At 39.8% G+C, this 13,771-nt stretch overlaps 1 protein-coding gene across 4 annotated transcripts in view; it reads right to left on the reverse strand.

Moving 5' to 3' along the window:
* The window catches only part of LOC143962609 (threonine--tRNA ligase 2, cytoplasmic-like), a 76,078-nt gene that overhangs the window by 21,239 nt on the left and 41,068 nt on the right, over positions 1–13,771 (reverse strand). For all 4 annotated transcript variants that reach the window (XM_077471906.1, XM_077471905.1, XM_077471904.1 and 1 more), the window contains 6 exons: positions 11,167–11,357; positions 9,049–9,172; positions 7,928–8,049; positions 5,382–5,499; positions 3,617–3,681; positions 2,526–2,604 (listed from right to left, as the gene is read on the reverse strand). In XM_077471906.1, coding sequence (XP_077328032.1) covers positions 2,526–2,604; positions 3,617–3,681; positions 5,382–5,499; positions 7,928–8,049; positions 9,049–9,172; positions 11,167–11,357 — 699 coding nt within the window. The remainder of the gene's footprint in view (positions 1–2,525; positions 2,605–3,616; positions 3,682–5,381; positions 5,500–7,927; positions 8,050–9,048; positions 9,173–11,166; positions 11,358–13,771) is intronic.

The following is a 13,771-nucleotide window of genomic DNA, read 5'->3' on the forward strand; positions in this document are numbered from 1 at the left end:
ATTGGCATTGCATACTGTTATTGAGCTTATGATCTACCAAAACCCCCAGATCCTTCTCCACTATGGATTCCCCCAGTTGCACTCCCCCTAAAATGTATGATGCATGCATATTCTTAGCTCCCAAGTGCATAACTTTACATTGATCAACATTAAACCTCATCTGCCACATAGTTGCCCAATTAAACAGTGCATTGAGGTTTGCTTGTATATTATTTATAAATATATTAAAAAGTAAGGGCTCCAACACTGAATCTTGGGGTACACCATTGATAACCTTAGACAATTTAGAGTATGAATCATTAACCACTACTCATGTAGACTTTACCTTACACATGAGCCATGTGTGGGGAACACTTTTGCAAAATCCAAGTATACCACGTCCACAACCACCCCTCTGTCCATGATTTTAATTACCGCCTCATAAAAAGAGATCAGGCTTGATTGACAACTTCTGTCTTTCATGAATCCATGCTGTCTGTTGATTAAAATATTTTTTTTCCAGCAAGAACTCATCTACATGGTCTTTTATTAAACTCTCCAGTACAGCAAGAACTCATCTACATGGTCTTTTATTAAACTCTCCAGTATCTTCCTGACTATAGAAGTTAAACTAACAGGTCTATAGTTACTTGGTAAAGACTGATACCTTTTTAAATATAGGCACCACATTGGCCCTCAGTTGAATTCCCTCACACTTTAACCCAGAAAAAATAGTCGCTGTGATAAATAGTGAAAATGGGCCCTCCCAATGGGAACACACACAGCAATAAAAATCTGACAGGGGGTTTAAACTTTTCCCATTACATTCAAAACTATAAAAAAAAAAAAAAAAAGGTTTTGGTTATACTTTATACTAACTATAAAAATATAAACTATAAATATAACTATACGTTATATACTTTATATGAGAAATGCTACTTTATTCTGTATTTAAAAAGCATTAACAATTGTTTTTAAAGATAACACTGAGGATCATGTCAAATTGTTTTTTGCCAAAGGGACCCTACAAATCTACTGTGTATAGAGAATGTGGAGAATTCAAAGCTGACAGATTAGGTAGCAGTTAGGGCCCCCATGACCTCATTTGTTCAAAAAAGAAGGTGCACTGTCCTAGTGCATTACCAGAATACCAATTATTGATAAAAATAAAAGAAATCCAATGTACTCACAAAAGTACAGGGTAAATTGAATGTAACACAATCCTGGCCAAACTCCGACGCTGGGTAGGGAACCTCGGCTCTCCAGCTGTTTTGAAACTACAAGTCCCATGAGACATTGCAAGACCCCAACAATCACAAGCATGACTTCTAGAGGCAGAGGCATGATGGGATTTGTAGTTTCAAAGCAGCTGGAGAGCCGAGGTTCCCTACCCCTGCACCAGATGGGTGTGACTTACATGTTTCATCATTATAATTCACTAAGCCAGTGTGCCTTCTTTTTGCTTATGTGGTAGTGTCCACCTACATCTGACCTTACCTGCTACTTAATGTGCCAGCTTTGAACTCACCACATCCTCTAAATACAGCAGCTTGTAATGTCCCTTTGACGTGATCATCAGTGTTATCTGTAAAAACAGATTGCTGGTGCCATTTAAATACATAAAAGAGCATTATGGTAATGCACCAAGCCTTCTTCTTGCTTTTATTTCAGTTTGGTTCCCCCCCCCCCCCCCCGACTTGAAGGGAGCAGCAAGACTGAAGTGGTGTTTTGAATCCATGTGGCGATTGCTCGCTTTTTGTTCCACAAGAGAGAAGAGGAGCTTTTTTTGAACTACTACTTGGGCCCTTAACATAGAGGCAGTGGCGTTGCTAGGGGGTGATTTCTGGGGCTATAACCCCAAATCTGGGGTCCATGGCCCACAGTCTCTAGAGTGACCAGGGTGGGTGCTGAAGCAGAAAAGGGGGGGGGGGGGAGTTCCACACACTGGCAGGTGTAAGCTTTAATCGCCAGGTGCCCACTGTCACAAAGTCCCGCCTCCTGGTATGGCTCCTTTGATAGACAGCACACTTGACCAATGCTTGAACATGTGCTGCCTATCATAGGTGGGAGCCCTGTGACAGTGGGCACCCGGCAATTCAAGCGGACATGTGATGTGATGTGCTGTGATGATCCGGCCAGCTCTCCTCTTCTTCACTGATCCCTGACACAGATCAGGGCGATGTGGGCACTGGTGAGGCTGCATTGCTGAACACTGGTGAGACTGCATTCATGTAGGGGCACTCCTTAGCCCTGGGGCTCTCTGTTGACCCTGATGTAATGAGGGGGGCTCTTTGGGGACCCTGATGTAAGGGGGGAATTCTGTAACGATTATATATACACACACATACACGCGTGTATATCATATACATGTGTATGGCTGCCCAAGTGTATGCCTTTCTTTACTTTGCTGCTATGGGCTCTAGCCCCAGATCTTTTGTAGACCTAGCAATGCCCCTGCATAGAGGGTTCTTCCATCTGCAACATTGGCTTAAACATTGAATTTGTTTGGACACTGCCACATGCCTAGGTCCTTTCGGTCAAATTACCTTGTATACTTTTAGGGCTTTAATCTTCCCTGTGTGTCTCACATGTGGCCCTCTACACAGATCAATTAGTGGACCACACCTGGATGGGATGATAAAAATATTTGGTTATATTTTCCAGCAAATTATTTAACTCATTTGTTGTTCATATACGTTTCAGCGTATTATATAATGATACCAGCTCGGTATTTTATATGGCGAAATGTTTGTGGACACCTGACCTTCACACCTCTATTTGTAGGTCATTCAAAACCAAGGGCTGAATTAGCCCTTTGATGTTCTAATAGCTGCCATAATTCTGGGAAGGCTTTCCACAAGATTCTGGAGTGTGTTCGTGGGAATTTGTTACCATTCAGCTAAAAAAAAAAAAAAAAAAAAAAAGTGTATTTGTGGGATCTGTTCCTGATCACAATTGGCACTCCAATTAATTGGATCTAACTTTGTTTATCTGTATTGAGTAATTTGATGGGGTGTCCACATACATTTGGCCACATAGTGTATATAGCAGCACATGGCAGTAACCAAGTGATAGAATGTCAGACACAAATAGATTGTTCACGTTGCAGGGGGAAGTTGCAGTTTTCATGGACATTTTTCACACAGCTTGGTGAAATAGGTGAAGCTCTACTAACTTCCATCACCCGATCATGTGCAAGCAAAATACTGTTCTTTTTAAAATTTCCCTTGTACGGTATGTGATTGAGTATTCTTTGCAAAGTGAAATGTTACCTAAATTCACTAAGTTCTGGGGAAAAAAAAAATCACTTGCAAAGGGCAACTTCCTTGTAAAGTGAACAGCACATTTGCCTTTAGTAAATCAACCCCAAAGACTTTGGTTATTCAATCGAATGGTTCACTTAACATAGCATAGAAAATTAAATTAAAGGGTTAGTCCACACAAAAAGATGTGTCGGTTTATGGCATAATGTTTGCAGGGTAAATCATATATCTGCTTCTTTTATCTATTTGTGGTAAAGTCTATTTCAACAGACTTCCCAGCTCCATGCATCTGCCTTTGTTACGAAGAGGGTCTTTCTTTCCCCGTTGGATTTTTATTTTACATGACCAAAATGCAGCAAACAAAATCTGATCACCTGTAAACAGTCGTTGTTGGCGTGTCAACCTTTTCATTCAAAATTCGGCACTTGAATTTGTTATACTAGAAAAAGAAAAAATATTAAGAGAGTGTATAAAAAGGAATATAACGTAAGTGGTTATTGATTTCAAATACAAAATGTCCTTTAACCACTTCGCACCCAGGCCAATTCTGACATTTCTCTCCTACATGTAAAATTCCTAATTATTTTGCTACAAAATTACATAGAACCCCCAAACATTATATATGTTTTTTTTTAGCAAAGACCCTAGAGAATACAATGGCGCTCATTGTAACTTTTTATCTCGCACGGTATTTGTGCAGCAATTTTTCGAACATGTTTTTTTCAGAAAAAAAAACAGTTTCATGCTTAAAAAAAAAACAAAAAAAAACAGTAAAATTAGCCCAATTTTTTTGCATAATGTGAAAGAGGAGGATACGCCGAGTAAATAGATACCCAACATGTCACGCTTCAAAATTGCATGCGCTTGTGGAATGGCGCCAAGCTTTGGTATTTAAAAATCCCCATAGGTGACGCATTAATTTTTTTTTTTACTGGTTACATATTTTGGGTTACAGAGGAGGTCTAGGGCTAGAATTATTGCTCTCCCTCTAACGTTCACGGTGATACCTCACATGTGTGGTTTGAACACCGTTTTCATATGTGGGCGGGACTTACGTATGCATTCGCTTCTGTGTGCAAGCTCACGGGGACAGGGGCGCTTTAAATTTTTTTTTTTTTATTGTTAATTTTATTTTTATTTTTTTAGTTTTACACTTAAAAAATAAAATAAAAATTGATGACTTTTATTCCTATTACAAGGCATGTAAACATCCCTTGTAATAGGAATATGGTACGATCGGACCTATTTACAGTGAAATATGGGGTCAATAAGACCCCATATCTCACCTCTAGGCTGGGAAGAATAAAAAATAAAATAAAAAAAAAATTAAAAAAAAAGAAGACGACGATCCTGGCTTCCTAGCCAGATAGGCGCCGTTAATTTGAATACCGAGGCCGGGCGTGACGTCATAACATCGCGCCCGGCCTCCGAACGATCATAGAGACTCCGGGGCCAATCTAGTCTGCCGGAAATCTCTATGATTACTTGCTGGGGCCGGCGGATCCTGTGACCAACTCACCGATGGAAACGGTGAGTCGGTAGAAGCACCGGAGGGTGGCGGGAGGGGGGGGGCGTCCCCTCCCGCCGCCCGTAAGAACAATCAAGCGGCGGAACAGCCGCTATGATCATTCTTATGGTGCAGGGAATCGCCGGCTGAAAACGGCAATATCTGAATGATGTCTGTGGCCTCAGGCATCATTTAGATATAACCACTGAAAGCCCATGACGTCAATAGACGTAGTGTGGGAACCAAGTGGTTAAGGCCTTGTTCACACTTGTATACGGGGCCAAGCACAGTTTCCCGCAGGGGACTTAGCGGGGCTTCCATGAACAAACTGTGTCTAGATTGATCAACTGCACGTAATCGCTGCTTGTTTGATTACATGTGAACGGCTGCTGTCAGCATCGGCAGCTGTTTGCAGGAACCCCCATTGTGTCTCCTGCTGGGAATCGTAGTCGGGCCCCATATGCAAGTGTGAATGAGGCCTTAACTGATATGTCAGACACCTGTGATACAGGAATAACAACGATTCTAAGCAAAGACATAGTACTCATAAACAGCATTGAGGGATTAGAGAAGGAGAATGGGAACCCTCATTAGTTGAAGCAATTTGTACATTAACATTCCGCCTCCATTACCTTGAACATTTCTAATAGTATCTCTTTGCTGACTTCCAACCTTTCAAAGGGTTGTTTTTCCTTGATGATGGCTTTACACATGTTCTCTAGGACAGGAAACTCGTTGCTGGATACCCCTCTAGAAAGATGAAAACACATAATTTTACAGTGTGCAAACCACCAGTTCGTGGTGCGTTATAGTCCCTAACCTGTGGAACATTGTTAAATATAATAATATACAATAGGACATACCTAGCATATTACCATCCTGGGCAGATGTCTTTTTTTATTACACCCTCCTGCTCTGCACAACATTTTTAGTAATAATCTTGCAATTAAAAGGGACAATAAAACAAAAGAAATGCAGACAGGACAAATTCAAGAGTCCCCCAAAATCAGGGTAGAAGTGCCCCCTTGCATTGGCGGTCACTGTAGGTGGATCAATTTGCCATTGCCCACTGCTCATGAAACATCTAGCAAGCTCAGGAGGAACCTTCGTTAACAAAGGCAGGGGTAGACTCATCATCTGTTATTTTATTGCCATCTGTGTCCGTATGGGGGAGATTTCCCCCTCACCTTTTGTCAGGCCAGGAAGTGATAGGTAATCTTCCCAACTGGGACACACACAGACATTTTATTTTAATTATTCTCTAATCTATCCAAAACCAAATCACTGGGGGGTAAATATATTTCATGTGGAGACTGCTGTCAAACTTAAGTTTGGTATTAAGCATAGTAGTCTCCACAACAGACTATAGTGTATAGTGGGAATGACTAGGACCAGGGCTGCTGTTCAAAAACAAGGGGCCCCATACAGACGTCCTGACAAAGGGCCCCATACAACTAATGCTTCAGTTATGAACACAGTGAGTGATCGATCACTCATTGTGTTCATTCAGGAAAGGAAGGGGTGCTGGGCAGCAGGGGGAAATATTTGATGCACAGGGAGGGTGATCGATGCAGCGGGAGGGGGGGGCCCCAATTACTGGATCCTGTGGGTTGTAAGTAATAAGGGGGCGCTACTAGAATAAACCTTAAGTGATAACAATAAAGTGCTCTAGAGCTTAATAATACCGCAGGTATCTTACTAGTCAATACATACTGCAATATACATTAAATAAATAGATCAACTCAAAAAGTGACCATATACATAAATAATGTGGCACTAGAGGGAACGAACGTATCAGACCGGGTGAGTTGGAACCTAGCCGTGCCACTTCCGCTGCTTGAGTTGGCGTGTGTTCCACCCCCTGGATCTCGGGAACCAAAAGTTCGGACCAAACGATGTGACCGGAATGCGCCTCAACGTACGTTTTTGTCGTAATGACGTCACCAGGAAGCGTGCACGGCTAGGTTCCAACTCACCCAGTCTGATACATTCGTTCCCTCTTGTGCCGAGGCAAGGCAATTTTAAAGTAAGAGGCCATTTGGCTATTTTTGTTTTTTATGCTATTTTAAATAAAACGATATTATGCCATGGTCCTGTTCTCTCTCCATTTTTTCTTGAGCAAACGTGGATTGAAACATTACTCCTGGCACACCTAAGCAGAGTTTCTCCATCAAGGTCAGCAGTTCCTTAAACCTGCAAAAGCCTCACCTGACCTTTCTTTTTAATTAAAGGGTTCATGGGGAGTCGGTGAGTGGGCTACTTACCATAATTCACCGGGTGATGCGTTTGTGCATTTCTCCTGAGCAGTGATGGGATACAGGATTCACTTCACTTCAGTGTCACGTTTTTTATGTATATGGACATTTTTATGTATATGGTCACTTTTTGAGTTGATTGATCTGTTTCTTTAATGTATATTGCAGTATGTATTGACTAGTAAGATACCTGCGGTATTATTAAGCACTAGAGCACTTTATTGTTATCACTTAAGGTTTATTCTAATAGTGCCCCCTTATTACTTACAACCCACATTCCACGAAGGCAGGCTTTGCACTTTGAGGGGAGCAGCTTAAATAGTATCACATTTTTTAATTTTAGTCTAAGCGCGGGGTATTCCATTTTTCCTTTGGTTTATTCAAATTACTGGATCCTATCCCCTGTATGGCCCTCTCTTTCAGCTTCTGCAGAGAGAAATAGGAGGGGATTTTTTCCAATAATTGCCCCGCACCATGTCGATAACCCTCCCTGCCCACATCCGATTCCCCCTGCTTGCCTGGGCCTCCTTGCTGGCCAGGGACCCCATACAGGAGGATGGGGGGTACCCATCCAACTGTGTTATGATAACATCAGCTAGAGAAGTCATCATGTTACTTTTTTGATTTGATGATGGCTCAGGGACTAAGCTCCTGCATCTTACATAAGTGCCATCTTAACATTTACATACCCAGAAAAAAAAAAACTATCCAAAACTCAAGACCAGTGGACTTTTGTCTAAAATGAATCTAGGATACGCACAAACAAAACATAGAATGCAATGAATACGGTTAGTATAAGGCCATTTTGTACTTTATAGTCACTATTTTTACATTCGAAAACCCTTTACAATAAACAGTAATGTCACACAAACCATTGTGACTCTTCAAGAGCCAAAAAGGTCCCACATGCAGAACTAAATTACCTGTCTTCTAGGAACATATCATAATAAAAGCCATTTTCAATGGGTGGCCCATAGCACAGACAGCCTCCATAGTAATCCTCCATAGTCTCCCCAAGAATGTGAGCACTAGAGTGCCAGTAGACCTACAGAGAAAAAGACAAGTCAAAGACCTTCTCATTATGAAAGGGCTATACAGACAGACGAGTTAGATGTATGGCTATAAAACGTTCATAAACCTACAAGCTATAAAACTTATAATAACACAATGAAAGCTACAAAAATAGTTGAGTGGAAGAAAGTGGCAATAACTGTTTCCTTCAGTATGCAGTGACAGAAATGTGAAGATCAAACATTGAAAGAAACTATAATTGTTCCAGGTCAATTTTTTTTTTAACCGCTTCAGCCCCGAAAGATTTGGCAACTAAATGACCAGGTCATTTTTTTCCGATTCAGCACTGCGTCAAACAAAATTGATGTCCTTTTTTCCCCCACAAATAGAGCTTTCTTTTGGTGGTATTTTATCACATCTGCAGTTTTTATTTTTTGTGCTATTTTTTGAGCGACAATTTAAAAAAACAAAAAATAAATAAAATAAAACTTTGTGCTATAATATCCCCATTTTAATTTTTTTTTTTAAAAAGCTAATTTTTTTTTTCCGCAGCTTAGGCCGATATGTATTCTTCTACATATTTCTACAGAACATTGCAAAGTGCTCCCATCTATTTGTGGTTCAATATATGTACTAAATGCTTTTAAATTATTGTAATAAAATGTGTTTTTTTATATATCCAATGTATTGCGTTGTTGTTGGCACTGTAATAATACTCTCCCTTTGCTCCATACTATACTTAAACTTTGGGAGGAGGTGCCTTATCTACTAGGACATACTAGCCCTTTTCTTTTCATAATTGTATATGCTATATAATTTTTTCTCAGGAAAATTGAGTAATCCTGTAAGTAACTCTGACATTGAAGAGTCCAGTGCCTCCTTGGTTGTGCTCATCTCCAGGCATGAAATAGAAATCTGAAAGCTCAACTGTACAAGCACAAACATGTGCTGCATGCATATTATGATTGATGTTAAAAAATAAATAGAAAGTTTTGCACTAGAAGTTCCTATTTCCCAAAGCCATTTCACTTACAGCTTGAGCTTCTTCATTGTCAAATGTCAGCAGCTCTAAAGTGCAGTCTCCCTCCAGTGGACGATCAAGGTCCCACAGTTCATTATTCACTTTGGCTATTATGGTGTTTTCTGCCAAGCTGCGACTATAAAAAGAAGGAAAAAAAAGACAAAACACATTTATTACTTTGGAAAGCTAAGAGGCCATAGCTATGTTGTCAACCAGTTTTATTTTGTGTAAAAAACATCAATTAATTCACAATGAACCACCAACCCCCCCCCCCCCCCCCCCACACCCCCTTGGTTCAGATTTTAACTTCCTACCAAGATCCTCTAGTAACAGTATCATAGACTTCCATAGTTTGACTGTGGCATTTTGCTGTTAGGCACTCAATTTTGATACAGGATGTTTTAATGACACACAGACAATAGATTAATCACAGCTAAATTGCCATTGACAGCGATTTGTAATCATCGATTTCATCATTCGATTCCCTGGGATTTTGATTTGTGCTCTGTTACAGATTATTCTCCTTCAGTGATCTGAAGCCAAGTGTAGCAATCGCTGCAACATTTCATAGAAAGGACTAGAAGGGATTGCAAACGTTTTTGCTATTGTGCCAAAATGGCGCGATAGTTTAGCAAAAGATCACTTTAAAGTTCACTGTTAACTGCACATTATTGGTCCCAAATCTAGGAAACAACCAAATCCTGCTCTTGTAATATATTGGCAGTCGAGTCCGACTTGAAAAAGTTCTGATGCATTGGTATAGGGTACGTTACTAGATCGCCCACTATGTAGCTGGGCATCAACCACTGTGCTTTAGAGTTTGCGCACAAATGGGAACTTTTTTCCACATTTGGTGGCTCTGCTCAGTAGCATGGCAAATTTGGGAAAAGAGATTCAGATGAGCTCTGAACTAATAGACTCCTCCATCCCCTTAGCTAAATATGTTGTCTCAAACCCCGAGAGAGAACATCGATTCATCTATTTATGGAACACATTAATGCAGTTGAACATATCTACTTGCCCTCTGGAAGTATTACCCCCTCCATAAATCAGGCCTTTTTTTTTTGCGATATGGCACTGTATATTTTAAAACTTACAATTACATGGGCATGCAATGCTGTACCCAATTGAAATTTATGTAATGGTTTCCCAGAAAAAGAGCTTTCTTTTGGTGGTACTTGAACACCTCTGGGTTTTTTTTTATTATTGGCGCTATAAACAAAAAGAGACAGGCGATAAAGAAAAACAAAAACAAAAAAAACACACAAGATATTTATTTTCTGCTATAGAACCTATCCAAAAATAAAAAATTAAAATGTCTTCCTAAATTTAGGCCAATATATATTCTGCTACATATTTATGTTAAAAAAAAAATATATATCGATTGGTTTTCGGTAACTGCAGGACTGGGACTGCGATATTGCGGTGGACATTCTGACACTGAGACTTTTGACACTTTGTGGGAACTGTACTAATGACACTGTCTGGGAAGGGGTTAATCAAAAGGGTTAAATGTGTGCCCAACCAGTGTTTGTGTGTACTTTGTGTGCGGTTATTACTAGGGGATGTGTTGGATGTTCTTTCCTGTCCAGCCTCTCTCCTCAACGATCAGCAGGTGCTGGCTGGCACCCACTGACTGCCTTGGGCTGTGACGAATTACAGCGTAAGCGGCACGTTCCCTACCCAGAAATACGGCCGCCCTGTAGCAGTAAATCTGCTATAAGGCAGGCGGCAAGTGGAGAAATAAATATATACATACACATTATATATATATATATATATATATATATATATATATACACACATACATACATATATATACACACACACACACACACCTGTTGACATGAATGGCAGAGTTTGGCATGACACAACATGCTGCATTAAATTTGCTGCAGGCATGTGAACAGCCTCCTCTGGCTGCATGTTACACATTAGGTGGGCAGTCAAGGGGCAGTAAAACCGCTGCTGTCCCTTGCATTTACCACCTCACCTTACCACCCCCCTCCATTCTCCACCAGCGCCTGTGTGAAAGAGGCACTAGAAAAATTGTCAAGTATCTTCCAGTGAAAGTATCAAAACAATGATAAATGGTGTCCATATTTGATGAATATTTTGCCATTATCTTACCTGATTTCAGAAGCTACTTTATATGGTGTTGTCCTCCAGGATTCCCCATCAAGCACTCTTCCATCAGGCAGTGTAATCTTTATGGCTTTGCTCTGGTTTGCAACTCGCTCTGCAAGTAAGGCATCATGTTCCTTTCTCAAGGCATCATAGAGTTGTAGTCTGTCCTTTATAAATGCTGGTGCTGGACGACCCTACCATGAGAGATCACCAATCAATGCTCATATTTATAGTCCACAATTCACATATCAGGTCTAAATATCAATGTCATGATGCCATTAGAAGTCTTACTTCCTAGTGCTCCTAACACTCATCCCTAGTCACATAAGCCATCAACCCCCCCCCCCCCCCCAACAACATCCTGCTTAAATCATCCATGGTCAGTTAAAGTATAACCAAAAGGCAAAACTTTTTTAGTTTTTGTTTTGGATAGAGTGTAAAGGGATTAAAACCCCTGTCAGTTTTTAGGGATTTCCTCTCACTTCCTGTTTGGCTATGGGACAGGAAGTGAAGGGAAATCTCCGCAATAGGACAGAGATGGTGAAAAAAAAAAAAAAATAATAATAAATAAATAAAAAAAATTCAGAGTGGGTATTACATTCCCGTGCTCTGTTCAAAATGAAAAAAAGAAAAAAGAAAAGAAAAGAAAGTTTTGCCTATAGTTCTACTTTGACACTTAACAACTCTTTGATGTATGTGTGAAAACAAGAGGCATGAATGTACCATTGCATAGATGTGTAAAGATCTAGAAATCAGCTACAATTATTAAAACAAAATAAAAATGATTAAATTGAAACGAAACATTTTATCCAGTATCATCTATATAATTAGGGTCTTGCATTCTGCTTGCTTCTTAGTAAATATGAAAAGGATACAATGGCTCTAAGGTTCTAAGTCACTGAAGTATACAAGTCACTGATTAATACATAGGCATTATGAGGCACGTAGAGTCTAATGGAAGCAACTGATAATTGTATAACAAAAAAATTTTTTTTTTATAAAGCAGTAAAGTGGGTTTGCAGCAGAGACAACCCACCAATATTGGTCAATAAGCCTCAAGGTTATTTGCACATTTTCAGATCACTGCATACAAAATACAGGCACAATGGCAGCTGGCCAATGCAGAATAGCCGGAGGTTTGGTAGTATAATAAAATCTACTCTATATCAGCTCACAAAGTTTAAAACTGATACTTGTAATAACTATTAAAGTGAACCTATAGCTAAATCAAATAAGGAGCAGCTGGCTGACAGTATAACTGGTCTGTGCGTTTATGTCTCACTTCAGAGCTGCCCAGAGACCCTACACATCAATATGCAAATAGCTGCTTGCTCTAAATTTGCATATGAATGACCCCTCCATGTGAAGGTCTAATTTTTACACATTAAAAAAGGTAATTTGTACACTAGTCACTAGAGGGAGCTCTAGATGGCAAAGAGCTAAATCTCACTGCTAACTAAAGCGAATCTTCACTGCATCTGAGCACCAAAAACCCAAAACACTAAATTTAATTAATATTTAATGATCACAGCTATGCCACACATCTCAGGAGGCAGTGTGCTGAATTCTACCATGTGCACATTGCAGGTCCCTGCCAGAAAGCTGGCAGAGCTCTTGTGGCATGTCTGAACACTGAGGGGGGATCTGGTACATGTGCAGATATCCTGAGCTTCTGTGCCATGTTTATGGGATTGGCAGTGATCCACAATGTGTTTGCTCATGCACCAGATCTCCCTTCAAGATGGCGGCACCAGAAGCAGAGCAGAGCATGGAGAACCTCACTTGCAAGGAGACAACGCAGGACTCAATTTACTATATGTATAGTATGTATGGTTTTATTTTTACGTTTTTTTGTTTTTTTACGCAGGGACTATTTGCAGGGATTGTTATATTTAAGATACCTTTGATGAAGTTCCTCTTGAAATGGTTACACATATTGATAGATTGACAACCTAAATCAGTTTTACATCGTTTTATATATTCTAAAAAAAAAACAATAAAATAAAAAATACACACAACAAAACACAGAAAAGACTGCACATTCCTGGCCACTTGGGGGTTATTTACTAAAGGAAAATCCACTTTGCACTGCAAGTGCACTTGGAAGTAAAGTTGCTGTAGATCCGAGGGGGACATGCAAGAAAAATAACAAACAGCATTTTAGCTTGCACATGATTGGATGATAAAACCAGCAGAGCTTCCCCTCATTTCACATCTACCCCTTAGATTTAGAGGGACTGCACTTTCAGTGCAACGTGGATTTGCCTTTCGTAAATATTTGTATTATTTGGCATAATGGGCACTTGCCTTGCTTTGTGTCCTTGACCACATTCATTCAAGCCCAAAAAAGTGCATGTGACTGCACTGCGGTAGGTAAAATCATCGGGTCAGAGAGGAGAGGTCTATTAGCACTGTCAACCATAACAGAAAAAAACAAAAAAACAAACAAAAACAAAAAAAAAAACACACACACACATCATAAAATCGGATGACTTTCCCAAAAGCACATAAAAGACTAAATTAGTATGTGCAGAATTCAACATCAGGTTCTATTTTTACTTTCGGTGTATATTCTTTTTTTTTTTCCTTTGTTTTTTTTTTTTTTTTT

The sequence above is a fragment of the Lithobates pipiens genome, unplaced genomic scaffold (assembly GCF_037356315.1).
Source record: "Lithobates pipiens isolate NorthernLeopardFrog02 unplaced genomic scaffold, aLitPip1_a1.2 Scaffold_8, whole genome shotgun sequence".
NCBI lineage: Eukaryota > Metazoa > Chordata > Amphibia > Anura > Ranidae > Lithobates > Lithobates pipiens.